This window comes from Ananas comosus, linkage group 21, assembly GCF_001540865.1.
Source record: "Ananas comosus cultivar F153 linkage group 21, ASM154086v1, whole genome shotgun sequence".
In the NCBI taxonomy this organism is placed as follows: Eukaryota; Viridiplantae; Streptophyta; class Magnoliopsida; order Poales; family Bromeliaceae; genus Ananas; species Ananas comosus.
The window spans coordinates 7,762,273-7,777,943 of NC_033641.1; the positions used below are offsets into that span (position 1 = coordinate 7,762,273).

At 38.2% G+C, this 15,671-nt stretch overlaps 1 protein-coding gene and 1 long non-coding RNA gene across 2 annotated transcripts; one reads left to right on the top strand and one right to left on the bottom strand.

The window, feature by feature from the left end:
* LOC109726673 lies at positions 40–1,292 on the top strand. The gene is made up of 3 exons (XR_002220582.1): positions 40–132; positions 206–637; positions 723–1,292. It is a non-coding gene; the product is annotated as an uncharacterized LOC109726673 (long non-coding RNA).
* LOC109726178 (TLC domain-containing protein At5g14285-like) lies at positions 8,967–10,608 on the bottom strand. Its single transcript, XM_020255638.1, has one exon. It carries the CDS (start codon positions 10,125–10,127, stop codon positions 9,372–9,374), a length of 756 nt encoding a protein of 251 aa, XP_020111227.1. The 5' UTR covers positions 10,128–10,608; the 3' UTR covers positions 8,967–9,371.

Genomic DNA, 15,671 nt, shown 5'->3' on the forward strand with positions numbered 1-15,671 from the left:
ATTTGCAACTAACAAATATACTTTTCAAATAATAGGTGGACGAACGCCGGTGGGTTACGTTTTGCAGCAAACGTTAGAACAACAGATATTGAGTTCTACAGAGATGAGTTAGACCAACAGAGAGAGACTCAGGTACATATTAATGCAACTATTTTTTGACTATTTCAACTGATATTTTAGCTGACTAATATTGGCTTTTTCACAGATGACATGGCGGCCGTACACAGATGTTATTATAGATGCGCTACCTGCATTCTGTGTACAGGGCAGTGAGGTATGGCGATCTCGGACGACACTGATTTGTTTTCATATCGTTGAGCTTCACGTGCAGGATCGAGTCCTACGGCAGTTTCGTCTCCTCCAGCATATACTCATTCCGGTGGAGACCATCCGGCGCTACACTTCTCAGGGGCGGCCAGATGAGGATTGGGCTCACTTTCATGCTGCACACATCGAGCGATGGGGAGATAGATTACAGGCCATTATTGACCAGCATCCGATTGTCGGTGATGATCCGGTACAGGCGACCTCGATTTATATGGACTGGTACTGGCAGATCACGAGACGATGAATTTCTCGTCCAGTACAGCGTCCACCATTGACTTACCAGCCTCGTGGCCAGACCGAGAGAGCTTTGGTACGATCACTAAGCCTATTTATTATTTTTTTTAATCTTTTGTATATTATAGATTGCCAAAGGTGAGTTATTATCTATAATGTAGGTGGACGCTATACGACAGACACAGTATACCATCAGGAGCCTAGTTCATGATCGACCATCTTACGATGCAGTGATGGAGGTATTGACGGGTATGAATATCGATCTTGATAGTGTACTGGAGTACATTCCTACTATACCTGTCGCCACTGATATCAGAGGTCGAGATTTTGGACATGCATCGACATCGGGTCATCACCACCGTCAAACACCGACATCTGCTGGATCTCCATCTCCTAGTGATGTTGCTGATATACCCGCCGCCCCTGAGAGATTTCCTACTAGGCCATTGGACTTGGACTTGCTTTTGCCGCCGCCAGTCTCTAGAGAGCACTTTACATTCGTCTATTCTCGACGTCATGCCGCGTCTTCATCACAGGCCCGCCCAACATCTAGACCGGCCACTATCGAGGAGACTCAGGCGATACCGGAGCATCGCGAGGGCATTATGATTGCGGATCTCGATGCGATGACCGATATCGAGGCAATTGATGACATACCTATTACTGATCTCGTTGTAGAGGGTGGCCGTAGACGTGGACGTGGCCGTGCACTAGGACGTGGCCGAGGACGTCGAGGGAGAGGACGATCGAGAGGCTAATTGTATATCTTTGATTTCGATAATTTAGACTTTGTATAAAATTATATAATACTTAGTTTAGTGCATATTTGTACATTTCTCGGAATTTTTTTTGATATTTATATCTTGTTGATTGTATCTCGTGATCTTTTGTTTCTTGTTGAAAAATATGTTATCGTGAAAAACTTGCGTTAAACGTATTGAAATTTTTTAAAAAATCAAGCTTAAATTAGCACCTGCTGTTGTTTGCACTAAAGACAGTGAATGGTTCACCGCTTTTAGTGCAAATCCAGGAACACGGGGAAAAAAATGGCTAAGTCTTGGAAGGCGGTGAATGGTGCAGGCCTAGAGAAGACGGTGAACCATTCACCGTCTTCAAAACGTTACACCAAAGACGGTGAACGAGTCACCGTCTTTGTGAGAAATGATGATGTGGCAGCTGAGGTGGCGAGAGGAGGGTTAGTTTCACAAATAAAAGTTTCACAGGATTATTTTGCCAATTACGAAATTTCATAGGGTTATTTTCGAAAAAAGTCCCCAAGCTGAGTACTTACTCAACTCCACGGCGAACTAGATATATTGGATTTGACTCCAATTTGGAGCTAGGCTGGTATACTATCGATAGCACGGAAACCTCCGTGCTACCAAGTTGTTTTCAATGATGCGGCTTTTAAATCTACGATCAACTCAGTTAGACTTGATCTACACTATTAAAAGTATTTGGAAACTAAATTTTATAATTTTTCAACATCATTTGGCTAATAATCAAAAGGTCTTAAAATTGACAATTTTAATGGTAGATGTAATGCATCAGTGAATNTCCTTGGCTTTTGCAATTTGCGAAGACGAAAATAGTAGAAGTTGGCGTTGGTTTTTACATAACTTGGGGCATTATGTTATACGCAATCGACCGGTTTGTTTTATATCAGATAGATTTAGTGGCTTAAAGGAAATAGTGGCTGAGTTATATCCCACTCGACAGGGTCATGCACACCGGTGGTGTCTTCGACACATGAAAGCAAATATGGCTAAGCGGTTTAAAAATGATTCATTATTAGACAAATTTTACTGTATCGGCAGTGCTCCAACATCGGTACAATATTATAAACTGAAAGATGAGTTACTCGCGCTAGATCAAGATGCTTGGAAGTGGGTCGATGAGCTCGAAGTATACAAAGAGTATTGGGCGTGGGCATTTGATGGAGGTTGATGCTTCGGGTTGATGACCACAAATATGTCCGAGAGTTTAAATGGGGTACTTAAGGGAATTCGTGCTCTCCCAGTAACGGCATTTGTCGCGGGAGCTTTGATCGAGCGATGGAGACGGGAGACCCAGACATTTCACTTCCGCTACGGTGAGATGACGATTACACTTCAGGATGTGGCGGTTATTTCGGGTCTTCGTGTCGATGGAGTGCCGGTCACTGGGACTACAGTGTATCTGTGGCCAGATATTTGTCAGGCGCTTTTGGGGGTTGTGCCGGATGACATCCGAGCTAGGCAGATTAGATTAGATTGGATATACCAGCAGTTTCATCATCTACATTTGGAAGCTCCGGCTGGATTAGTTGCAGCCACTGCACGTGCATATATACTATATCAGATTGGCTGTAGTCTATTTTCAAACCCCACCGGATATAGGGTTCATCTTAAGTGGCTGCCACTTATAGCGAATTTTGATGCATGCGGCGCTTTAGCCTAGGGTGCAGCAGCACTGGCCTATCTATATCGAGCTTTAGGATCGGCTGCATTAAAAANATATGTTAGTTGTTCTATTTTTATAGTTTTTTTTTTGAGGCTCTTTATATGTTTATACGTGATTTAATTCATAATATATTATAATATGTTTCAGATTCAATAGATTTAGTTTCTATATGTTAGTCGGAGAGCTAGCAGGAGAGGGAGCTGCAGGAGCCGGTGCAGGATCACGTGCCGGTGCAGGTGCAGATGCCGGTGGGAGATGTTGCTCTAGTCATTATCCATACAGTAGTTAACGGAGCTATAGCCAGTAGCGTAGCTCTAGGCGTTAGTATTACGGGAGCGCTACGAGGCCATAGCGGACTCAGAGGAGCTATCACCGGCCAGATCTACAACCCGCCCGGACACTACTTCTGCGCCGTACTGCAGCTCTTATCTGCTTACATTTCACGAGAGATCTCTGACCGCCGCCGTTTTCGTTCAGGTTCAGGTTACCGGATCATCCTTTAGAGAGTCCCCGCCGCCCATATAGTCGTTGTAGTGATCCTCTACCTCTAGGTCGTCTACAGCCACAAACTGCCACCACTACTGGGCTACAGCTACGTACAGGTTTTAGAGCTGGAGACTATAGTCACCGCTGTCCATATCATCCTTACATGAGGTCATGTGATAGTTCTAGCTATAAGTATGGGCAGTTATGGAGGTAGTGACGTAGCATTCTACCAGCTAGTACTTGATCCGAGGACTACCATATGACACAGACAGCATATCGCAGGTGGATGTAATATCTATTATTGAGTGGAAACCGTTAGATATTATATGTTTTCTAATTTTTTTTATTATTTATCCGAATCACTAGCATGGTTTCGAGAGAGCCAGACCGGTGCTCCGACCATTCAGTTACCACCTGCGACATGACCTGCTCTTTAAGTAGCAGAGCACTAGACGGTCATGGTCAGGTATATTTAGCTCCAGCGGACATGGCCTAGTAGTGGCTGTTAGCCTACGACCAGTTATTACCGGACATTAGATAGAGGGGTAGCGAGCTACACACGTCGTACTTTCACTCGGGTTAGGAGTAGACCGGCGGGGACTCTTCACATCGCGGCCTACCAGAGGTGGCCTTACTCATATACGACCTCCTCTGCTTTGACGGCATCCTGAGCTAGGACGTGCACTTCGAGTTGCTATACTTTTGTTTAGTCACAGCAGGCTCTAGCGGTATGGAGTGACGGGACATGTGTCTTACGTCCATCGCGTAGATATTATTGTAGACACATGCCGGCGGTACAGTAGACACTTTTTCGGTTATAATCAGTCGATTTTATAGTCAACTTTATCAGTTTTTTATCAACGTAATTATACATGGACTCAGAGAGAGACAACCAGATTGAGTAGAGACATCTTGAGTTATAGACAACAAGATTGCAAACGACGTTTTGCATTGGGTGGCCGCAAGCAGGTGGATAATAAACTTTTCATATAAACAATCAACGTTTATATATATATATATATATATATATATATAACTCTATCTTATGAGAGTTTTCGTGGTTGAAGAACCACGAAAACTCAAAGATCGGGAACCTAGATGAGAAACTAATGATTATTGAAAACCTAGTTTGTGATAAGGTGGATGGTGGTGGATGGTGGTAGTAGAGTTGGGATGTAGAGAGGTAGATTACCGATTTTCGAGTTTTCGTGGTGGGGAATTACGAAAACTCCCATAAGATCGAGTTGATATATCATATATATATATCTCTCACTCCAATGATACGAAAACCTTCGTGCCTCGGAAGGCACCAAGGTCCAGCAAAAGCTACAACGCTAAAAGCTTAGCAGCTAGCCGAGGCAATTTGAACTAGATCTTTGTTATTCCACTCGTGATCTTGTGTTTCTTGTTGAAAAATTTGTTATCGTGAAAAAACTTGCATCAAACTTGTTGAAATTTTCTTTAAAATCAAGCTTAAATCAGCACCTGCAGCTGTTTGTACTAAAGGCGGTGAATGGTTCACCGTCTTTAGTGCAAATACACAAAACCGGAAAAAAAAACGGCTAAGTCCTGAAAGACGGTGAATGGTTTACGCCTAGATAAGGCGGTAGATGATTCACCGTCTTTGTTAAGGCGGTGAACGAGTCACCGTCTTATCTGTGTTTTAGCCCCCCTCTCGAGGACTTAGCGAAATTAGGCTGGGTGGAGTTCTACACTAAAGACGGTAAACTTGCTCAGATAAGGCGGTAAACTATTGACCGTCTTTGTCAAGGCGGTAAACGAGTGACCGTCTTCCGTAGGCACCCAGCGCCGCGCGGGGAATTGCTGAGAAAGCCTTGCGCCACGCGGGGAATTGCTAAGTGGGCGGTGGCCTCGATAAGACGGTAGACGATTTACCGCCTTTGTTAAGGCGGTAAACGAGTCACCGTCTTCTCTAGGCACCCTAAGCTACCCTGGGAATTGCTGAGAAGGCGGTGATACACGGGGAATTGCTGAGAAGGCGGTGAATGGTGCAGGCCTAGAGAAGACGGTGAACCATTCACCGTCTTCAAAACGTTACACCAAAGACGGTGAACGAGTCACCGTCTTTGTGAGAAATGATGATGTGGCAGCTGAGGTGGCGAGAGGAGGGTTAGTTTCACAAATAAAAGTTTCACAGGATTATTTTGCCAATTACGAAATTTCATAGGGTTATTTTCGAAAAAAGTCCCCAAGCTGAGTACTTACTCAACTCCACGGCGAACTAGATATATTGGATTTGACTCCAATTTGGAGCTAGGCTGGTATACTATCGATAGCACGGAAACCTCCGTGCTACCAAGTTGTTTTCAATGATGCGGCTTTTAAATCTACGATCAACTCAGTTAGACTTGATCTACACTATTAAAAGTATTTGGAAACTAAATTTTATAATTTTTCAACATCATTTGGCTAATAATCAAAAGGTCTTAAAATTGACAATTTTAATGGTAGATGTAATGCATCAGTGAATTTAATGGTGTAAAACAATCCAAATCTAATGAAATTTTTATAGAAAAATTTTTTCACTATTTAGAGTAAGATCGGTACCTCTGATCTTAAATTCAAGTCTTTTATCATCATATTTTATGAGATTTTTATTTTCAGCCGTTTATTTGTAGACTACTCGTTTGATAGGTAAATGATGCCGAAAAATTATGAAATTTAGTTTCCAAATAATTTTAATAGTGTAGATCAAGTTTAATAGAGCCGATCGTCGATTTCGAAGCCGTATCATTGAAAATAACTTAGTAGCACAGAGGCCTCCGTGCTACCGATAGTATACCATCCTAACTCCAATTTGTTCTAATCTTATTTTTTAAGATATGTTATAATGCAGAAACACTTTGGAGAGGACTTGCAAGAGAAGACTGACGGTTAGAAGTGAATTGGAGATTCGGATGGACATCCTGAATTATTTCCTCCTAGAATTAGGTTTTTACGATTATAAATCCTTATAATTCTATTTTTCGTGTTTAGAGCCTTATTGTTGAAGGTTTATAAGGTAGAAAGCTTCATTGTAGACACCTTAATCAAGAGAAAAATGTGAAGAGCTCCTAAGAGAGTTTTTTTTTTGTAATCCAATCTACTCTTTGTACGTTTATGTCGAGAATTAATTAAAGAACGTGTTGAGATGGTCTTGCCCGTGGACGTATGTTGACACATTGTTGATCGAATCACGTAAATTCTATATTCTTGTATTCTCTTGTTTGTTTTATTGCTTTGTTATACTTGTACTTGTTTTCTATTATCATTCTCAATTGTTTTCATCTAGAAAAAATTCTATTTTTACTGCGCTCGTATGCTGTGTGAATTTGAGATGTGCTCGGTAATCTCTGGGCTGGTCCCTCCCCTCTAAGGCATGGAAAGAGTACCAGAGTGAGGAGTAATTTATTGGGAAACTTGAATAGGGGACAGTTGATTTAATGTGCTAAAGGACACATTGATTCCAAGCTTTGAAAAAGAGGGAAAAAAAAAAAAAAAAAACTATTAATGTGTCATGAACTATTTGTTTCTCTATTTTCTAGGTTTACAAGTGATAGGTTTGAAAAGTTAAAAAAGAAAATTAAAGAGATTAAACGTTTCTTGACCAAATCAACTTGTATGGATCATGAGATATTAAGTTTTCTTGTGGCATGTAGATTGTATGCTTTTAAAGACGGTGATAATTATAATTTAGAAAATCATCAGCTAAAAGAACCACTATTGATTTTTTTTAATTAAAATCTCAAAATAGCTTTTGAATGCATCAATAAAGTTTTTTTTTTTTCTTTTGAGACTCAGAAATTCATTTCAACTTCCCCACAATAATATTAGTTCTACATTCATTTGTATTCTCTCAGAGTAAATGGATGCGGAAATACAATACGAACAAAGGAATAGATCTTTGTATCCTCACCAAACACCCTTAAAAAGCACTAAACCCCCACCTAGAATTGGACAGCCAAAAGTCGCTTAATTCACGACGATAGCGATTCCACACAAGTATCAATCTAACATTCCCGAACAAACATAACTGTAATATCTACTGGGATTACCATTCACGCCAGGGATTACGATCCCCGTACTTGGGGGACAAGTAATTCTCCAACCAGACTCTACCTTACTAGAGACGCAAATAACTTATTAATGCGAAACTTAAAGCAGATCAACCAAAACAAAGCCACCGTACGCAAGACATCTCAGAACATTATGACTTTTGTCACAAAGAAGAACTTCTTTCTTGTAAACAAAGTTAACAACTACAGGAATTGTAAGCAACAACATCACAGTCAACTAGAGAGGAAGGAAGAAACAGTCAGCTACAAGACTAACACAGCAAACAAAGTAAAGTTTGCACGCTAATTTTGCGTGATCTCAACACTCAAACCACATAATATTATTTAGTGGGTCAAAGAATTTAAACTGAGAACACGGAAGTGATAGTTAGATAATTAAGACTCCCGCGTTTAATATATTTATGGTGAATCATACCTTTATGGGATCTTTTGAGGGCTCGTATTCTCATCATTGAACTGTTGCAATTAATTGAAGCAAAATGAATCATTGCTATGTCGTTTTAAGGCCTGCATAAATGTAGATAATATCGACAATGACATGAATTCAACAGCTGCAAAACTAAATGTAGGTTGGATACTTTTCTTGACATAAGAGGACAGAACGTCTTTGCCTTTTCTTCTGTTCCTTAGTAATGTTGGTGGGTGGGCTAGCCAAATTTAACATACAAGCTCACAAGGACATACTGAAAATCTAGATGATTGGTTCGATTTATATATATATATATATATATATATATAGAGAGAGAGAGAGAGAGAGAATCTAGCTACTACACTCTTATGAATATAGGCCCCTTTACACTCATAAATTTTCGACCGTTAGATCTACTTCTTTGACCATTTCGACCCGTTAGATCATATTATTCAACCAACCAGCTACTCAACCCTAGGAGACCACTATTAACCTAACCGGAAATTACTATCATCCTAACAGCACATCTCTTTATCGAACGGTCGAAAACTTATGAGTACAAAGAGGTCTATACTCATAAAAGTATAGTAGCTTTAGCCTATATATATATGAAGTAACTAAAAAATAAGATCTCTTCCCAAGATATGAATGCTCAATTGCTCATCATTCGGTACCAACATAGGTTTCTGCATAAAGAAATTTTCAATCTTTCTCAATCTGACGAATTAGTAATCTTGTTCTAAATCAATTTTCAGCTACAGAGTTACGACTAATATTCGACAATCTTCAAAAAATTCCAGATACAATAAACCGATTAAACCAAACACATGTGAAAGTACTTTACGAACATAAGCATGCGAGACCATACTTATATATGACACGATGAAAGTAAATCTTTCTGGATCCTCATAAAAGAACAGTTCACAAAGCGTTACAACAAACTAGCAATAGGATAAGAAACGAATGTTAAAAAGAAGGAAAAAAAAAAACAATAGAATCAATGTAAAATGTAATTTGTAATTGAGAAAGGGAATCAATAGGACCAATTAAGAGATTATAATGCATCTTTCTGGAACATTCTTGAAGCACAATATCTATTCATCTCCAACATACCATAAAGGATGAACAAAATAAGAACAGTATTAAAAAAAAAAATCTAATATGAAGAAAAATAAATTGAGAGAATAATTTGTCATCTAAAAGTGCATCACAAAGCCTACTTTCAAATGCCTAACTTGCTGATAAGTACTTCCGAGAGTGCAAGCCTTCCAATTCTGGAGCTAAAATTAGCTTTCTATACATCTTCTTTTGTCGAGGGCTCGATGAAGACACTCGACTCACAATTTCGCGTCGATTTGAGAGCAAACTTTGGCCTTTAACTGTACATTCATCCAGAGCTATCTCTCCTTCTTCTCCTCGCATTGTCTAATCTCTTTAAACAGAACAATCCAAAGGTTCGAAATCCACATGATACTGACCAAGATCGCCGCGCCGACAACCACGATCCAAGAAACTGAAACCCACCAAGGAATCGCATCGCGGGCCTTGCCACTCAAGTAATAAGCACTCATCTTGTAGAAGAACAGCGGCCCCGCAACTCCCCTCATGGCCGTATACAAAACGTAGAACGGGGGAGACAGAAACTTATATATCCTCGCAGCTGAGGGCAGTTCCTCTCTCCTTAGCCCCGCGAGAGTCCATATGTTCTGGCAAGCACTGGTGATTTCGGCAAGCACGAGAAGTACGAGAAGGGCGAAGGCGCCGTGCAGGGCATAGTAGCGGCACGTGACGAACACGAAGAGTGTGGCCAAGTGGTGAGCAATGAAGAGGATCTCTTGGGGGATAAATATCAGGTAATGTAGGAGATCAACTAGAAAGTAGCCAATACTAAATTCGAGAACTAGGTTTTGGAAATCGGTGTTAGGGGAGTCGAATCCGCGGCTCGGCTGCGTTATTATCGCGGTGAGAGCCAAAACAACGGCCGGGGTGCCGTGGAACAAGGAGATGAAGCAGCTCGACGCATCGGAGCGATACTTCGACCAGTTTCGGAACACGCTGCAGTATCCGACGGCGTATATGATGCAAAATGTGGTGAAGAATATTGGGAGCATTGGGCAATTGGAGATTAATTGCTCCATGAACAGGGTTAGCATCAAAATTTTGAATCCAAGAACAAATTTTAGATATAAAAATCCCTAATTTCGATTCAGAAGCTGATCCAACCAATTCGGAACTAGGGTTTGTTAGGGTTTGCTCGAAGATCACGACTTTATAGTAAAAGGCGACAACTTTCCATCGGAAACAGCTACGAAACAGAATCAAACCACCAAGTTCGATCGAATCAACCCTCCAAAACGCCAAATTCGAATCCGAAACAACAAAAATCCCAGAAAAAAAAAAAAATCCAGAGGAGGAGAAGAGCACGGAGGAGTACCTACGGAGGCCCCGCGATTCGGGATTGGGATTGAGATTGGGATTGGGATTAGGGTTAGGGTTAGGGTTTCGAAAAGGCGCCTCTTTTGTGTTCGGAACGTTGGAGAAGCTGGAGTGAGAGAGAGTACACGGGATCTCGTCGTGTGGAAGCGACACACCTAAGAAGGCGAAAATAAATATAGAGATAGAGAGCGGTGGAGAAGAGGGAGGAGGCGAGTTTAAATGGGAGGGATTTTTTTTTATTTTTAATATAGAAAAAAAAAAAGGGGGGTGGGGGGAATAATTAATAATTAATAAATAATAGACAATAATAATAATAATAATTAGGTGTCCGGTTTAAGGATGTCAATGGGTATGGATATCCGAAATTTTATCCGAATTTGAACCCGAATGAAACGGATATATTCGATAGATATGGATATGGATATGGATTCGGATATGGATATCAAAAATAGAAACCCGACGGATATGGATTCGAATATGGATTTTGATTGTACCCGACCCGAACCCGAACCCGAACCCAACCCGAACCCGAATCCGACCCGAACTCGAATTTATTTTGTATTATATATAATATATATATATAAAAATTTGATGTTATATTTGAATTTGTATTTTAAAAATTTAGGTTTAATATAATATATTTTGAAATATTAAAAAAAAAAAATAATTATTTCGGGTTCAAATTTTTGGGTTCGGATTCGGGATCGGGTTTCGAATTTTTGATCGGGTTCGAGTTTGGATATGGATTTTTAAAATCCGTCAGTTTCGAGTTCGGGTTCGGATTCGAATTTTTAAAAATCCGCTCCGAATCCGACCCGTTGACATCTCTAGTCCGGTCGGGGTGTAAGTGGTTAGGATAAACCCCATTGGTAGGATGGGGGGCTTTTTTTGCAATTCGCCTCCTGAAAAAAATTTATTTTAAAAATAGCCCAATCAAACTTAAATTTATAAAAATAGTTCTGCTCTTGCCAAATTTGTAAAAATTTAAATTTGTAAATTTGTATATTTTTTTTAGACACGGTGAATGGTTCATCGTGTTTAATTTAACTATCTGGTCCAGTCCGGCCCGCATAGCACTGACGTGACACCTACGTGGTAGGGTCAGGGCCATTTTTACAAATTTAAATTTACTAGGGTTATTTTTAAAATAAATTTTTTTTAGGGGGCTAATTACAAAAAAGGTCCTAGGATGGGCATACAAATATCAAAATTTACCATTCTACGTAAATTTGTATTCGAATTTATATTTTTAAAACAATGAATGCGATTCCGAATCTTCAATTACATTGTGTGTTTTATTTATACTAATTTACTTCATATTTATATTTATATTTATATTTATTTATTATTCGAATAATATCGGAATNACTTCATATTTATATTTATATTTATATTTATTTATTATTCGAATAATATCGGAATATAAATCCAACTCATTTTTTTGAATCCAAATCTATTTTAAGTAGATACGGTAATAAAAATTTAGTATCCGATATGATTTTATCAAAATCCGAGCAAATTCAACCGTTTTCCCCCCAGGTGTATCTTATTCTACTAGAATTAGAAATTAGAATAACAAATAAAAATATAATTAGGATAATAGATTTTGTGTTTTGTAATTAAGAATCCTAATCAGTCGGTTCAGTTCAATTTTAAAGTTAACAATTAAATAAATTAAATAAATTAAAATTTTTGTAAATTATATCTAAATTTTAAAATTATATGTTAATTTTAAATAATAATTAAATAATTAAAAATATTTATTATTAATTGAGACCTATCTAACGCTATTAGATAAAATGGAGTTGAGAAAAAAGCATATAGGGATATGCTTTTGTGTTCTTCGGTGGAACCGTTATCATAATTGACTTATCGCGATATGTGGAACGCAATATTACATACGGAAACAAACAGAATATTTTTTCACCGTACTTTATCACCGCACGTAACGCTATCTCCCCGCAATTCCAAACGAAGCCTTAAGAACTTAACCACAGCGCTTTACGGGCTTTGGCCCGATTCAACCCATCTGAACTTTAGATTTATTGTAGACTGCAATCCTACTCAACTTATTAGGCTAATCCAATTCAATTTGTTAGTCTTCTAGACCCGTTGTTACCTGACAAAAAGTTTGATCTATTACAGCTGATAATTAATAGTCAACACATAGTTTAGATAAGTTTTATTCCATCTTACCCTAGATTTATTCGGCAGAGATGTTTGAAGGAAACTTGACAACCACGAGCCATACTGAGCCTCACAATGGCCATGGTCCCCCTCGACTTCTAAAACTTATATATAAGTCTTTTATAGTGAAAAGTAAAATATTACAAATTTTTGTTTTAGTGGGGGCAAAATTAATTCTTTTTTAAATAAAATTTGTGTTTTAATTTTTTTTCGAACCGTCGGCTCTTTTCCTTCAGTCCTTATAGTCTTTCTCCTCTCGGAGCACATTATCACTGTTGTCGCCAGCAATAGATAACCAGTGAACCTGACAAATTTTGTTTTTTACTATCTGAAGTTGATTTTTTTTTTTTCTGCCAAATCTAAATCTGACCTTTCCTGAACCTTAATTTTGTCCCTACTTGGCATCTTGGCACATGGGATGAAAGGATATTCCTTCTCATGGAATTTTATTCCGAGTGATTGGGATGATGAACGAACAACCAAGAGGATTCTTGAGAGGTGACATCTGTGGTGTATGACTTGGGTACCCGTTGCTATCACATTTGTAATCTTTATTACTTTAATTTGATTAGTTAACTATCATTATTTAGAATTTTGCTATGTTTAGCGTAGTTAAGTGCAACATGACATCATAGAATTACGGTGATGCTACCGTACGGTTCACGCACATAAAGTTGAATGGCATGGGTTCCACATAGTTTTGACTGATGAAAAAAAAAAAAAAAAAAAAAAAAAAAAGACTTAATCATGTATGTATGTACGATCAAGAAAATATAGTAATTTTTCTCTTTTAACAAAGACCTGGGTAGGAAATCGAGTTCCCATCTTTTTCGCGTTTCGGCACTCTAATGCGGCGCAAAGGATAGGAAGGCTTGCGTTGATGAGGATGGAGGTCATAGTGTTAGAACAAATATCGCAACGAAAATTTAATTGTGATTTAAATCTAACTAAATATTATTATGAAAATAAATAAATACAAACTTACAGATAAATGCAAATCCAAATAAATATTTAATTGATCCGGAAGCGTGCGAGGCACTGCCCTAAGGCGTATTCCCGTCCTTACGTGCGGGATTAACCGGGAACAACACCCCAAGGTACGACCGGAATTCCTCCTCCTGCGAGCACGATCGTGAAGGAGGTTGACGAAGACTCTTTCAACACCCAGCGATTAACAGAAGAAAATTAACTTATGAAAAGAAAACTCAAAGTAAAAATTCTATTCACTATTCTTCATGCATAAGATAATATATCACTCTCTACTGACCACAGTAGATGTATATATAAATATATGCATGAAGGTTGTAGAGNATTGTATGAACAGTAAAAACAAGTATTTATATACATGCGAAAGAGAAAAGTTAACGTTGGAATTCCCAACGTTAACTTTTTTCTTAATTAGACCCCTTAATTAGCGCCAATAAGTGTCCGCATGTAACAGAGCGCAAGTACGCGAAACGTCCGCGCGGCATATGGACGGTGCGGACGCTCACTTAATAAAAAGATAAATAATAAAAATAAATTAGATTAATATTTTAAAATATAAAATTTTGAATTTTCATCAACAATCCCCCACAAAATTCAAAATTACAAAATAAGAATCAATAAATAAAATAAATAAATGAACAAATAAATCTCCAAGATAATAAATAAAATAATAATAATAATAAATCACTGGTGTTTATACTATGCAATAGGTAAGGTGTCTTTAAGGACTTAACCTCACTTAGTGTAAATAATTTCCATCAGAAGGAATCGGAGTGAACCAGGTCTTGAACTACGTTCCTTTGGCCCTGACTTCAACTATCACACACACAGTACAGAATTCTCCGTCGCGGGTCTGTGCGTTAATGGCCATGCACAGTACCTTGATTTTTCATAAGAGTTTCTATGTATAGCCCATTCACATAGCCGCGGCCACATACGGATACTCTTATATAGGTGGTTTCCTCCAGGGATGTGTGTAGAGTCACATCTCGCGAAAATTATCGCCTTGGATCCCATTAAGAGCTCTCAGCTCAACCTAATCCACTACACAGAGCACTACTCACCATAGGGATAGGATTGGAGCTAAAGCTCCTCTATATAAACAGTAGACAGTGCTCTTTGGCCAACCTGACAGCTTGTTTTTACCACATTGAACCTTCTTCAAGGGATCTCCTATCATAAAGGTTGGGTTCCCACTGCAGGAAGGCCCTTTACGGGCAAAGTCCCATCCCCCTCGATGACTACAGGACCATAGTCCTCTTTAGGCCTTCAATCTAGTAATCTGCAAGATTCTAGTCAAATCTGACAAAACTCAAATAAATAATATGATAGATAATTAACCATCTAACATATTTCTATCAAAATTTATCAAATTGATAAAAATGCTCCCCCCACAAATTCTGAGATACACTAAAATTTAAAATTATGAAATTTAATCATGTTAAATAGAGTTTGATTCAACAACAAATAGATACTCTAAATAATTTAAAAATTAAATTTCAATTAGGTAATTTTGTGCAAATAACATATGCAATTAAATAATATCTATGCAGTAATGTGCAAGCAAAATCGCTGGGCACCAATTTGAAAATGCACCAACATGAGCTCACCTATCAACATGTTCTATGGAAAACATAGCATAGCATAGGTAACATCTAGCTTTCATTTGGATTTCACAATTACCAAAAATCAGTACAATGTCATTGTGGAAAACAAAGTAAAATGGATTTTACCTGATCAAGAAATTCGCACACTAAAATCTTTTTTCTGTAGCAAAATTGTTTAAAAAAAAAATTAATTTTGCTGTAGCACAGACAGTAGACATGAAATAAAATGCAAACGGATTATATGCAATTAATTTTTAAAAATGCTAATCCTGATTAATTTAACTTTGTATGTCAATCATACAAATAAGTTATCAAACAAAATCTATGCAAAATATATATGTATATATTTTAATGGNTCGGAGATGTGTATAAGAGACAGGATTTAATCACAATCAGATAGGGAACTACGCCTTAGATTGTTAGAACAAATATCGCAACGAAAATCTAATTGTGATTTAAATCTAACTAAATATTATTATG

What these genes read in the sequence shown, in the direction of transcription:
- LOC109726178 (XM_020255638.1), bottom strand. Translation starts at nt 10,127, where the DNA reads ATGCTAACCCTGTTCATGGAGCAATTAATCTCCAATTGCCCAATGCTC.